Source organism: Phycodurus eques, chromosome 15, assembly GCF_024500275.1.
Source record: "Phycodurus eques isolate BA_2022a chromosome 15, UOR_Pequ_1.1, whole genome shotgun sequence".
Classification (NCBI taxonomy): Eukaryota; Metazoa; Chordata; class Actinopteri; order Syngnathiformes; family Syngnathidae; genus Phycodurus; species Phycodurus eques.
Window position 1 is genome coordinate 1635001 of NC_084539.1, and position 14155 is coordinate 1649155.

Here is a 14155-nt window from a genome sequence, read left to right on the forward strand (position 1 = left end):
TCACGTTTAATATTTGTTGGCATAACCCTTAACCCTTGATGCATAACCCTGCATCAAGCCAGCGACCCATTGACTTGACCAGACTTGCATTCTTCATTTGAAATGCTTTTCCAGGCCTTTACTGCACCCTCTTCCAGTTCTCCCTTCAGTCTCCTCTTCAGGAGGTGAAATGCATGCTCTATTGGGTTGATCGACTTGGCCAGTCTAAAACCTTCCACTTTTTTGTTTTGGGACATTGCCGTGTTGCACGATGAAGCTTCTCCCGGTTAGTTCGGATGCATTTTTCTGCAAATTGCCAGACGGAATGGTTTCGTCGACTTCAGAATTCATACTGCTGCTACCGTCATGGGTGACGTGCTCAATAAAGACTCGTGACCCCGCTCCAGAAGCAGCCATGCAAGCCCAAGCCGTGACATTACCTCCACCATGCTTCACAGATGAGCTCGTGTGTTTTGGATCACAAACGGATCCTTTCTTTCTCCATACTTTGGCCTTTCCGTCACTTTGGTAGAGGTTAATCTTGGTCTCAGCAGTCCATGAAACTTTGTTCCAAAACATTTGTGAGTTTTTCTGCACTGTAACCGCCGTGATAAACGAGGGTCAACTGTACCATCAATCTCCCTTGCTTCCTCCCACTCAGACAAATTTCTATTTGTGGTGCAGACATTACAGCGATCCGAAGCAAAGGAAGCTGGAGGATTTGCGCTCCAGTAGAGACCACCGGCTGGACCTGAAGGATCTCTCTCACTCAGACCAGCGTTCGTCTTACCGGTACCACTCGGACTGGCAGACGGAGCAGAGGGCCTCAGCCAGCGGGCCCCGCTCCCCCCGAGACCAGCGCTCACCTTACGACTCCCGCTCTCCGCTGGGTCACTGCTCTCCTTTTGACTATTCCTCCGACCACAAGAGCACACCGGAGCAGATCTGGACCAGCCGTAAGACATAACAGGAGCTGCCCGGGCCTGCTAGTAGCGGCCACAAACTCGCTAACACAGCCCATGCCTTACAGGGAAGCTGTAAAAAGCACTGTGCCATGACTGGAGATGAACGCTAAGCAGCGCCTCAAACCAGGCATCAAGGGGGGAAGAAAAAAAAAAAAGAGAGAAATCATAGCATATTTTTGTATTTAAGAGTTAAATGCTGCTCGCAGCACACTTTTTGTTATTTTTATAAAGATTCTTTTTTAACCTCTGGACAGAATAGACCCTGAGTGCTGCCTCGTACTCCCACCAACCCATGACACTGGATCCTGTGTTTTGACTCTTGTTCATGTCTGTCTGTCTGTCTGTCTTGATCATGTTCCACGTGATTATCTACCTTATTTAATTAAGTCAGTTGAACAGTCAGCTGTCATGTTACTAGCTGATGTTAAAGTCCAGTCTGGGTTCAGACTCGCCGCCTGATGTGTACCTCATTTACATAATTTCTCATTTGTTTGTGTGAGAATTATTTAAGAACAGATTTTAGCTGTAAAAAAAAAAAAATAAAAAAAAAAATAAAAAAAAACAACAACAAAAAAAACAACTGCATTTGCTTTCTACCTTTTGAGCAATTTCTCCCCTTCCGTAATGTTGTTGTAAATTTGTGTAAAATATAGTAAATCGGTGGTCTCTTTCCTCAGGCTTTTTGGATTGATTAAAATTTTACTTTTTCTTATAAACTCAGGCTTTTTTGTTCTGCAAGTGAGTTTCTGTATTATAGTTCTTTCATGAAAATGCTTTCAGAATGTAACTTTTGGTAAAGGGAAAGTTCTTGCTGAGTTTTGTTTCTCGTGCGTCTCTGTTGAAATCAGTCAAAAAAGACCTGCTTAGATACTTCCCACAACTGTTAATTCTTTTATTTTTTATGTAGGCAATAATAATGTCAATGTTCTATGCAGCCAAGTATATTTGCGGTGAACCACCCAACTGAATGAAGTCACTGTTATGGTTCACACTTGTACATAACCTCTCTCTATATTTCAAGAATCAAGTTACACTGAGAGTGCATGGATTTTTATGAACTGTTTTTATATAGTTGTTTATGAAGCCATTAAAATCAATCACTGTACTCTCTTGACCAGTGCTTAATGTTTGTCAATGGAGTCTATCTCAAACCATACAATACTGTGGAATTGGATATCAATTTATTGCCAACAGTCGGCTCTCATCACTTCGCACTGTTGCCACTGTTTTTGTCCTCCACCTCAAATTGCGCAAGTCACTCACTACAAGCAGCTAGCACGTAGAAACACCACCATCTATTGGTACAACTACAGTACTACAACAGTATAATGCGTCAATGAAAGGGGCATAGGAGAGAAAACAGGTTGCCAGTGATTCTGAAGGTGGGTCGCGCATAGGTAGTTTGCTTTTTGCTTTCTTTGTGACATTTCCTAAAAAGAAAAACTCGTGAGGTTGCATTTCCCCAAAGAGAAGAGATCAGTGGTGAGATTTGGTCATTTTTGCACTTGCAGTTGTGTTCAAAAATATTATATTTGAATATACATGTTCTTTATAGTTACTCATTTCTGTAAAAGTGGCTCGCGACTTAGCAACAATAGAAAAATGTGGCACAACAGTTGATTGTGTAATTTTTTTCTTCCCCCTACAGATGCCAATAGTTCCCTTGCTGCAAGTTTTGTTCTTTATCACATTCAGCTCCAAATACAATTATTTGACTTTGTGAGACCAAACGGCGATCTCCTCGGCCTGCGTCCGCCGAAGGTAACTGCGGCGTGGCCCTTGCCAGCCACAACGGTGTCTGTGGAAAGGTCATTCTTGGCATTAAAACCATTCAAAACCTTTATTCGGAATAGGACTGGTCACGGAAGACTGTCTTCAACGGCAATCAATATTGAGACAGAGACTCTTGAAGGTCGAAGCAGAAAAGGACTTTTAAAAACAAAGTAACAAAGATTTCTGTTCTGGACGAGAAGCGTCTACAAGTGAAGCTTAATTAAAACGTCGTCTTAATTTGACCTAAAATGAGAAAAAGGTGTTTTACATTTTTGATAATTGTAATAAAAATGTTTTAAAAACTGAACGGAAAATTCTTTTTTTTTTTTTTTTTTTTCCCCCACCACTTAACAAGATTAATAAGTAGCCTATTGAATAAGTGCAATGATAAATATGCTAATAGCCAAATACTCAAAGGAGAGTACAGCCTCAAATCCAAGAGGTGCAATATGGTTTTCGTCCCGGTCGTGAAAGCACATCAAGAGGAGCAAGCGAAAGTGTCTCTCATGCAAAACCCAAAATATTAGCCACAGCTCTCATATAACGATTGTGGATATGATATTGGTCAAGTGGTCCTGTTATGGCAGAAAACACTCAAGCATTCCAGTTAGATGTTTATTCGGTTCATTCAGTGGATCAGGGCCAATGTACGGTCACCTGTCAAACAAGTAAACTGACCAGGGAAATGGCTTTGACATTACATTTCAGACATAATCCATTAAATACAACAAGGCAACATTATTTTTGTTGGAACAGCTGCAGAGGCGACCATGTGTTGGCGGTCCTGATTAGGTGCTCTTCTTCTCCTCAAACATGATGTTCGCTGTTGCTCTTTTGGCTGTGGGGGAGAGCGCGCGCACACACAAACACACGTTTTCGTGATATAAAAAAAAAACAACAACGTGACCAAGATGAACATTTTAAAACGGTTGTCCACCATTAACATAGCCTACAAACTGTAAAACTCAATTGGCAAAGAAAAAAAAAAATCTTTTCAAGACGCTAAATAAAGATAAGGCTTTTTTTGCACGATTTTCAAATAGAAACCGCAGCCATGGACAAAACGGGACAGTCATGAGACACCACCACAGGGGGGCGGTATGGCCGAACGTGACAGGCTGTGGATGCCTGGCCAGAGTTTTACACTGCCAAAACATTTGCTAAAAAGTACAAAGCCCAAAAGGACACTAATTGTGGGAGGATTGCAGGTGGAAGTTTTTCCCCATTCTTGCTTGATGTACAACTTCAGTTGCTCAACAGCCCGGGGTCTCAGTTTTCATATTTTGCGCTGCATTATACGCCACACCTTATCAAAGAAAGACAGGTCTTGTTGTTGGCAGGCCAGTCTAGTACTCGCACACTTTTACAACGAAGCCGCACTGTTATAACACATGCAGAATGTGGCTGGGTATTGTCTTGCTGAAAAAAACAGGCATGTCCCTGAAAATGAGGTTGCTTGGATGGCAGCATATGTTGATCCAAAACCTGCATGTACCTTTCAGCCTTAATGGTGTCTTCAAAGATGTGCAAGTTACCCATAACATGGGCACTAACACCACCACCATACTTGCTGGCTTTTGAACTTTGCGCTAATAACAATCCGGGTGGTTCTTTTTGCTTTGGTCTCCCGAGGACACGGCCTCCGTGATTTCCAACAACAGAGCCTTTTGGGGAATGTTCCAAACAGGTGTTTGTTTGTTTTTTTAGCATTTTAGCATAAAATCCACAAATATTTGACGGCCATTATAATTGCCATGAAATGTTATTTCTTCATTTATTTTCATAAAAAAAGAGTGATTAAGTGAGAAAATAGCACCGATAAGTAATTCCGGTGAAATCCCGGTGTGGGTTTGTCCGCCAAAAATGAATTTGCAAATATGCGCGGCGCCATTGTCGTCAGGTCTCCGGAGTTTTACAATTGTGGGGGGAAAAAAATGCACAATAGCGTTCCTTAAAAGCAATACTGAATGTAACGTGAAGGTTATTAGATTTTGGCGTGGCCCTCGACAACTGTTTAAGTAATTACATTCACTATGCTTGAAACGCTGAAACGCGGGTGCCTCGTGAATAATGATAGAGTCAAATTCATATGTAATGTTTTAGAATAATGGTGGTTGGTACAAAGGTTAAAACATGAGTTAAATGTGACACGAATGAAATTTGACTCAAAGAAGAGCGATTGAAGTCTTAAAGGTCTTCTCGTATTGTGAAAGAATATCACCAATGATGACCATTGCCTTCCGGTTTTACCTCTCAGACAATACTTCTCTTAAAATCACTCATCATTGTTGTTCAACGTTTCTATTTGCACTTGACACTCCTGAAATCTGTCCATGTACTCACCCTCATCTTTGAACTTGTCAGCGGCTTCTGATGCCTTATCCTTTATGTTCTTGACGGCGTCATCAATCTTGGCTTCATTCTTGAGGAAAAACGGGCGGATGATGCGATTGTAAATCTGGACCGAGCCGTTAGAAGGAGTTGGAGCCATGCACCAGACCAGGAAGGCACACTAGCAAAGAAAACAAGTACAAGTGACGTGCACATACGAGGGGCGTAATGATTCGTTCTCGCGACGGTTCGTGGTTGGCAATTCAATTCGAGGACGATATTGGTTCATTTAGAATGATACCGTCCAAAACGATTAAGTGGCTGGAACTCGACTGGCTAACTTTTTCGCCAAAATTCCGTGGAATAAAGCCACATACCGGAACGTGCAGGTAAAATTTTGTTTACTGGCGCTGTGGCCCAACGCAAGCAAAGAACGGGCCGGACGTATTTGCAGGTCAGAGATATACAATGTGACTCGATCCAACTCCAAAAGACGGCGCGTGCCTCCCATGCCTGTGTGGCGGCCATGTTGAATGTGGCGCATTGACGCGGCGGCCATGTGATGCTGGTTATAGCTAGCGAGAGAGAGAGAGAGAGAGAGAGAGAGAGATGACTGCGGTGGTAACTCTGATTGATAAAGGTCGAGCACGGCGTGTCTTCAGCATGGGCCCTTTTTCCCATGATTTTGGAGCCTCATTTTACATACTTGGTGATTTATTATTATACTTGTTAACTATATTCTTTTCTGCGGTGTGTCAAATGTGGAAGACATTTTTACTTCAGGGCCCCTGAACACCTGAGGACCCCATGAGACAAGACGGTCCACCGACAAACGGCAGCCAGATTACCTTTCCAATGTAGTAAAATGGGAACCAGGAGAGGAAGATGTCTGCAAAGAACTCGGCCACACTGAAGAGTCCGTACACCACCCAGTAAGTCAGCCATTTGGTATCATCGTCTTTGGTTGCACTTTCTATGGCCTTGATGCTGCAGAGAAGATACACAAACACGAGGGCCGGATAGGTTTTGTCATTCGTATGTTTAGCGTTGGCAAAACCCTGAAAAGGAGACAGTATCCCTATCCGAGGCTTTGCAACAACGCATATACAATTTATATAACATTTTAGTACTGTGCTGTATTATTTTCTTGTGTAATTTATACATTGACACCATTCTAACCTACACTTCAGCTGTAAGTATGTTCAGCTTTTGAATACCGGGAGAGTTTGCGGATGTGCACGTGTCTGGGTGTTAAGATGTGCTTTTCTGCTGTGGAATATTAGCATTGTAAGTATTTAAATTGTTGTTGCACAACCCCAATTCCAATGAAGTCGGGACCTTGTGTTAAACATCAAGAAAAACCGAACCCAACGATTTGCAAATCATGTTCAACCTATATTTCATTGAATACACGACAAAGACAAGATAGTTCATGTTCAAACTGATCAACTTGATTGTTTTTAGGAAATAATCATGAACTTAGATTTTTATGGCTGCAACACGTTCCCAAAAAGCTGGCACGGGGTCGTGTTGACCACGGTGTTGCATCCCCTTTTCTTTGAACAACATTCAAGAAACGTTTGGGAACCGAGGACGCTCATTGTTGACGCTTTGGAGGTGGAATTCGTTCCCATTCTCGCTCGATGTCCAGCTTCAGCCGTTCAACGGTCCGGGGTCGCCGTTGTCGTATTTTACGCTTCATAATGCGCCACGCGTTTTCAAGGGGAGACGGGTCTGGACTGCAGGCAGGCCAGTCCAGTACCCGCCCTCTTTTACGACGAAGCCACGCTGTTGTAACACGCGCAGAATGTGGTTTGGTATTGTCTTTCTGAAATAAGCAGGGGCGTCCATGAAAAAAAAACGTTGCTTGGATGGCAGCATATGTTTCTCCAAAACCTGTATGTACCTTTCAGCATGAATGGTGCCTTCACAGATGTGTAAGTTACCCTTGCCATTGGCACTAACACAGCCCCATACCATCAAAAATGCTGGCTTTTGAACTTTGCATCCATAACAGTCCGGATGGTTCTTTTCCTCTTTGGCCAGAAGGACACGACGTCCACAAATTCCCCAAAAATTTGAAATGTGGACTCGTCGGACCACAGAACACTTTTCCACTTTGCATCTGTCCATCTTAAGATGAGCTCGGGCCCAGAGAAGCCGGCGCCGTTTCTGGGTGTTGTTGATAAATGGCTTTTGCTTTGCATAGTAGAGTTTCAAGTTGCACTTATGGATGTAGCGCCAAACTGTATTTACTGACATTGGTTTTCTGAACTGTTCCTGAGCCCTTTTGGTGATATCCTTTCCACATTGATGTCGGTTTTTGATGCAGTGCCGCCTGAGGGATCGAAGGTCCCGGGCGTTCAATGTTGGTTTTGGGCCTCGCCGCTTCCATGCAGTGATTTCTCCAGATTCTCTGAACCTTTTGATGATATGATGGACCGTTGATGATGAAATCCCTCAATTCCTTGCAATTGTACGCTGAGGAACATTGTCCTTAAACTGTTGGACTATTTTCTCACACACTTGTTCACAAAGAGGTGTACCTCGCCCCATCTTTGCTTGTGCATGACTGAGCAATTCAGGCAAGCTCCTTTTCTACCCAAGCATGGCACCCGCCTGTTCACCTGTGGGATGTTCCAAACACGTGTTTGATGAGCATTCCTCAACTTTCGCAGTCTTTTTTTTTTTTTTTTTTTTACCACCTGTCCCAGCTTTTTTGGAACGTGTTGCAGGCATAAAACTCCAAGTTAATAATTATTTGCTAAAAACAATCAAGTTTCTCAGTTTGAACATTAAATATCTTGTCTTTGTCGTGTATTCAAATAAATATAGATTGAACGTCATTTGCAAATCATTGTATTCTGTTTTTATTGATGTTTAACACAACGTCCCAACTTCATTGGAATTGGGCTGGTAAGTCGTTAATATTATGAATGATTCTTGTCGTGGTGTCCGTCACAAATAAGACCAATGGATTTTTTTTTACAACCGTTCTATCAGCCCACTGCCTAATGGCCCGAGAGCGCCTCCAAGAGGGAGATGAATGCCATGACCACCTTGTGTTTAAAGACACCATTAGAAAGCAAGAAACTCTTATTAAACAGTTGTATTGTATGTTAAATGAACACCAGATACCATAAAAAACAATATATATATATATATATATATATATGATTGTATTGCATGGCTTAATTGTATTAAAAATATCAATAAGAGTGCCGAGACATGATTATAAACTAACAACTGAGGCGGCAAGTGTCAGATGGAGTGTATATAAACGCGTCTTATTGGAACCGCTCAGAACCTTCGTCGCCTTGGCGAACGGCTCGGTTTATTCATAAACGTCTCTAATAAACACCAAAATATTATTCTCATGATGAACCTTTACGATTACTATTTGTTTCCCCCCGTTCATTGTCAAATGTCTCTTTCCCCAACAACTTCATATCCTCCAATTTGACAATTTCTGTCTTTTGCACCTTTGGCAGCAATCACAGCCTCAAGTCTTCTCGGTTTTGTCTCCACGAGCTGACCACACCTGTTTTGGGGCATTTTCTTTTTCCATTCTTCTCTGCAGATCTTCTCGCAAAGTCCGTCAGGTTGGATGGGCAGCATCGCTGGGCAGCCGTTTTTTCGGTCTTTCCGGAGATGTTCGATTGGATTCTGGCTTGGTCCCCCAAGGACATTCACAGGCTGCTCCTGAAGCCACTCCTTTGTTATCTTGGCTGCGTGCTTTGGGTCATTGTCGTGTTGGAAGGAGAATCGACACCCTCGTCTGAGGTCCAGAGCAAGTTTTATGAAGAACTTTCTCTATATTTGGCAGCTGTCATCTTACCCTCAATGCGGGCTCGTCGGCCAGTTCCCGCAGCAGAAAAACCGCCCGACAGCAAAATGCTGCCACCACCATCCTTCACAGTAGGGATGGTGTTAGCCAGGTGATGAGCAGTGCCTCTTCTTCTCCGGATAGGACGCTTGCAATTCAGGCCACAAAGTTTCATTTTGGTTTCATCAGACCAGAGAATTTTGTTTCTTCAGGTCTGAGAAACCTGAAGGTGGCTTTTGCAAAACTCCAACAAGTGCCTTCCGTCTGGCCACTCTACCATAAAGGCCTTATTGGTGGAGTGCGTTAGCAACGGTTGACCTTCTGGATGGTTCTCCTATCTCCGCAAGGAAACACTGATGCTCCGCCTTAGTGACCATAGGGTTTCTTGTTCACCTCTCTGACCAAGGCCCTTATTCCTACTCAGCTTGGTTGGACTGCCAGATCTAGGAAGGGTCCTGGTGGTTCTAAACTTCTTCCATTTCGGAATAATCGATACCACGGTGCTTTTCGGGACCCTCAATGCTGCTGACATTCTTTTGTATCCTTCCCCAGAGTTGTGCCTTGACACAATCCGGTCTTAGAGGTCTGCTGAGAATTCCTTGGACTTCATTGCTTGGTTTCTGCTCTGATATGCACTGCCAAGAATCCATCCATCCATTTTCTTCCGCTTATCCGAGGTCGGATCGCGACCATACTTCCCTCACTTGTGAACAAGATACCTGAATTCTTCCACTTGGGGCAGGATCTCATCTCCAACCCGGAGAGGGCACTCCACCTTTGTCCGACTGAGGACTATGGTCTCAGATTTGGAGGTGCTGATTCTCATCCCAGCCGCTTCACACTCTGTTGCGAACCGCTCCAGTGAGAGTTGGAGATCACGGCTTGATGAAGCCAACAGAACCACATCATCTGCAGAATGCAGAGATGCAATACAGAGGCCACCCAACCGGACCCCCTCTACGCCTCGGCTGCGCCGAGAAATTCTGTCCATAAAAGTTAGGAACAGAATCGGTGACAAAGGGCGGCCTTGGCGGAGTCCAACCCTCACCGGAAACGAGTCCGACTTACTCCCAGCAATGCGGAGCTAACTCTGACACCGGTCGTACAGGGACCGAACAGCCCGTATCAGGGGGTTCGGTACCCCCTACTCCCGAAGCACCCCCCCACAGGACTCCCCGAGGGACACGGTCGAACGCCTTCTCCAAGCCCACAAAACACATGTAGTCTGGTTGGAAGAACTCCCACGCACCCTCGAGTACCCTGTCGAAGGTGTAGAGCTCATCCACTGTTCACAGGCCAGGACGAAAACCACACTGCTCCTCCTGAATCTGAGATTCCACTTCCCGACGGACCCGACGAACCTCTCCAGCACCCCTGAATAGACCTCACCAGGGAGGCTGAGGGGTGTGATCCCCCTGTAGTTGGAACACACCCTCTGGTCCCCCCCCCACCTTTTTTTGCCCGATGATAGCTGGGATGGTCTCCGGCACGCACGCCCGCGACCCTGGTGAGGATAAACGGCTCAGAAAATGGAACTGCGACGTGCGTGTTTCCCTTCTCTGCAAAAATGTAGCGTTAAAGTTTATCGTATGACAACAAACTATGGTATTATATTATAAACACGAGAAATCAAATTTGAGATAAAAGACATCAGTGGTATTTGTCTCTCTCTTTCTGTCTCTCTATCTTCTATTTATCTATCGCCAACTGCCTCTCTTTTTGATACGTAGATCTTTTATCAAAGGCCAACAACTAAACAACCCAAAAAATAAGAATGTCCTTCAATAAAAATCCAAACTATTAACAGTCCCTGCCCAGGAGTTGATAAAGAGGATTGGAAAAAAAAAAAAATAATAAATTCAATGATGTTCTATTCTTTGTTACACTTTGTCAACTCACTCTGTAATGCGAGGTAATGTGTGTTCTCCTTTTCTTTTCTTTTTTTTGGCTCATGTATATAAAAAAATAATAATAATAAAGCAACAAGCATTTTTTGGGGGAATCCCGGCACTCGGGCGGACGCAGTTTTGTGACTTGCGTCTTTTCCACGCGAGCCCGAAACGTTGCATCGTGCGACGCAAGACTCAGCTGTTGCTGTTCCACTTGGAAATATCCTTGAAAACGACCCCCCTTTTCCACCAGATACCGATCAGCTGGAAATGACGTGATTGGATCTGGGCATTTCTAATTTATAACTTAATAGAAATAATACTATTCCAGTATAACTTGCTGCATTGAACACAGGAATCCCATGGACTGCATTAGAGAAGATAACCTGCTTTCAGTCATTATTACACTGATGGCAGCCCAACAGTTGTTTTCTTTTCCCTGCGCAAATAAATCCAAGCTCTTTACGACGCGACAACATTTATTACATCATGATCACAAGATGATCTGGAGGAGGACAAGGGGGCCCTCCGAACGGTTTTGCGCGGTTTCCTTTCTCGAGCCCCTGACACCAATATCATTCGACAGAATCGTCTTTTTCTCCGTCTGATTTTGACGAGCGCCTGTTGAGAGTCCTCATATTGGATATGCTTTACGCACAAGGGTGGCTTTCGGTTGCGTTAGTCCTGAAAGCGCATTTTGCTGCGGACTTGACTTAATAAAAAAAAAATTAAAAATTAAAAAAAAAAAAAACAGCTCGTAAGAGATCGCATTTCCGTTTGCGTGAAGGTGAGGCACTTGTGTCGAGGCTGAACCAATTTACATGATTTCTTATGAGACAATTATGTTCAACATACAAACTTCAACTTGATTAGCGGACACTTAACCATGCAGAAAACGGCCACCAAAAATACTGTTATGTCCGTTTGATTACCAGTTTATTACTTGTCAAAACCCATCCACAGTATTGCAAAAAAAAATGCTCGGTGCAATTGCACAATTTGAGAAGTGATATTTGATACAGAGCAAACCGCATTCAATTGATTATTGTCCAAATGTCTTCAGATTCAACCGCGCGATTCGAAAATCAAGTTCAGCATTGCTCTTTGCTTGCATTGTGCTCCTGTCAATATTGTCCCCGGCGGGTCCACTTACGAGATGTAGGCTGGGTAAAGGAAGCCGATGAGGTTACACAGCAAGGAGGCTCCGTAGCCAATCACCAAGTACACGGCGACGATGCCGACGATAGCTGCGACGAAACAAAAATAACCATGAGGATTTTTATTCATCCAATTAAATCAAAATAAAAAATAAACCATATAATCCACCGTATACTTTCAATATCTTTATTTAGGAATGCCTTCAACATATGCCAGTATTCCTCTTCGGCGTTATCTAAAGGTAAAAACAGCCAAGACCGCCACCGCGCCGACTCTTTTTTTTTTTGTTGTTGTTTGTTTTTTCATCCCTCCGTCGACACTCACCGAGAGCGACATACGTCCTGCTCACCCCGGTCTTTGCTTCGACTTTAGCGAGGACGTCAGTCGCGAGGTTCTTCTCGTGGAGGAACTTGTCAAATCTTTCTTTGAGTGCCTGCGCCATGGTTGCTCTCGCCTTGCCGAACGAGGACGAATTCGGAAGTTGCTCGATGGCAAACTGCGACACTCCTGAAACTGGACACTCCCGTTAGTTTCAAAGCGTCAAGGTAGGGAGGGCGTTAACAAGCACTTCCGGTGGGTTTCTTCAAAATAAGAAGATTGCCATTTGTTCAGTGGACAGTATTTCTTTTGTGACTTCATACTGACCATACGTAAATGGTGCTGTTCTTTGGAAAGTTCGAATTGAATGCAACCGCGCATCAAATTGTGGCCGAGTAAATATAACAATACAAGCAATGTATTCGTCATGTGCCATCTTCTGGTTTACGCTTGACGGACACAATCATATTTTATTCTCACAAACCGGCTAACTTGATGGAACTGATCCGGAACAATTCTCGACCTTGTATTGCACCGATGTGCTTGGCTATATGCTGCAGGTACCCCCAGACATCATATCAGTGGAATAAAAAAAATAGCGCTTTGATATTAGACCTAGAGCTTCACAGGTGCACTTTCAAGGTACAAAAAACGACCGTTTCGTTAACGAATTGTTCCTGCGAGTCTACATTCGGGGCATTATTGTATGATTTTTTTTATTTATTTATTTATTCTTCACATGGCTTTGTGCGGCCACGCCCTGCGCTCATGATGTCGCTCCTTAAATACAGTACGGACAGCCAGAAGATGATACGTGTTAAGCTATTTCCGGTAAGGATTCGTTGGTATACATTTACAACTGGTATCCTGGCCATTCTCTCTGGTTGTAAAAACAAACCAAAAAGTTGACTGAGCGTCCATTGGAGACACACGCGCCATTCTTAGTTGAGGTGACGTGTATATGACTCTCTATATTAAAACAGTGTTGTTACGTTCGCGGACGTTTGGTTCAGAAGAACGAATCTTTTTAGTGAACGAACTGAACCGAATCAGTTTATGAAATGATTCGTTCTTTGAGCTTGGCCGCCGTGAGGCGAGCGAGTCGGCTGGGAGCGGAAACGCAACCGTTGAAGCGTTCTGTCACTCACTTCTGAATCTTCGGCGAATGACCATCGAGCAGCCAGCGTGCAGTCGGGGGCGGGACTTCATTAAACGTACTGCCATTGGATTTGCGATTCACCAGCGTTGTCACTCACTTCGGCGAATGACCAATGAGCAGCCAGTCTCAGGCAGCGCCGTGCAGGCGGGGGAGGGACTTAAGTGAACTGAATGATTCGTTCAGTGAACTGGTGTACTGAGGAACTGAAGAGTGATCCCCTAAGGAGCGATTAACTAGTACGATGAGTGAGTCTTTTGCGCAAGGAACGACGTACAACTAAGCGAACGTACACATTTTGCGCAAGGCACGACGTACGACGAAGCGAACGTACTCATTTTGCGCAAGGAACGACGTACTACTAAGTGAACGTACTCATGAGGGATTTTAACCGCAAGCCTTGACGTAGTCGCGGGGAAAGCTTTCACTAGCAGCTTCAAGCTAGCGGCTACTTTTTGAGTCAGTCAAGCACACGTTTAAAATTAATGTATATAATAATCATAATAATAATGAAATGTATATACGTACACATACATATAGTCCCTCTGTGATTATTAAAGCTGTTTTTTTTTTTATTTCACAAGAAAACATTAAACGGATATAGCGCTTCTCAAGACACTCAAAAGATGGTTTCCACGAACCAGATAACAATAAGTGTAAGGTGAGTGAGCAGGAAGCCCGGGTGGCGGGTGCTGGTGTCAGCGACGCTGTCCGCCGCCGTGGAATGCAGAAATGTCACGCCGGTTGGCGCGAGCCGAGC

At 43.9% G+C, this 14155-nt stretch overlaps 2 protein-coding genes across 3 annotated transcripts in view; one reads left to right on the forward strand and one right to left on the reverse strand.

Annotated features, from left to right (window-relative positions):
• chd1 (chromodomain helicase DNA binding protein 1) overlaps positions 1 to 2771 on the forward strand; it is a 64407-nt gene extending 61636 nt beyond the window's left edge. For both annotated transcript variants that reach the window (XM_061697455.1, XM_061697456.1), the window contains exon 36: positions 664 to 2771. In XM_061697455.1, coding sequence (XP_061553439.1) covers positions 664 to 946 — 283 coding nt within the window. In that variant the 3' untranslated portion in view covers positions 947 to 2771. The remainder of the gene's footprint in view (positions 1 to 663) is intronic.
• A 547-nt stretch (positions 2772 to 3318) lies between these two features.
• reep5 (receptor accessory protein 5) lies at positions 3319 to 12455 on the reverse strand. The gene is made up of 5 exons (XM_061697458.1): positions 12246 to 12455; positions 11917 to 12010; positions 5897 to 6035; positions 5061 to 5229; positions 3319 to 3555 (listed from the first exon to the last, which is right to left on the reverse strand). The coding sequence occupies exons 1-5, from the start codon at positions 12361 to 12363 to the stop codon at positions 3506 to 3508; spliced, it is 570 nt and encodes a 189-aa protein (XP_061553442.1). The 5' UTR covers positions 12364 to 12455; the 3' UTR covers positions 3319 to 3505.
• Between the last annotated feature and the right edge of the window lie 1700 nt (positions 12456 to 14155).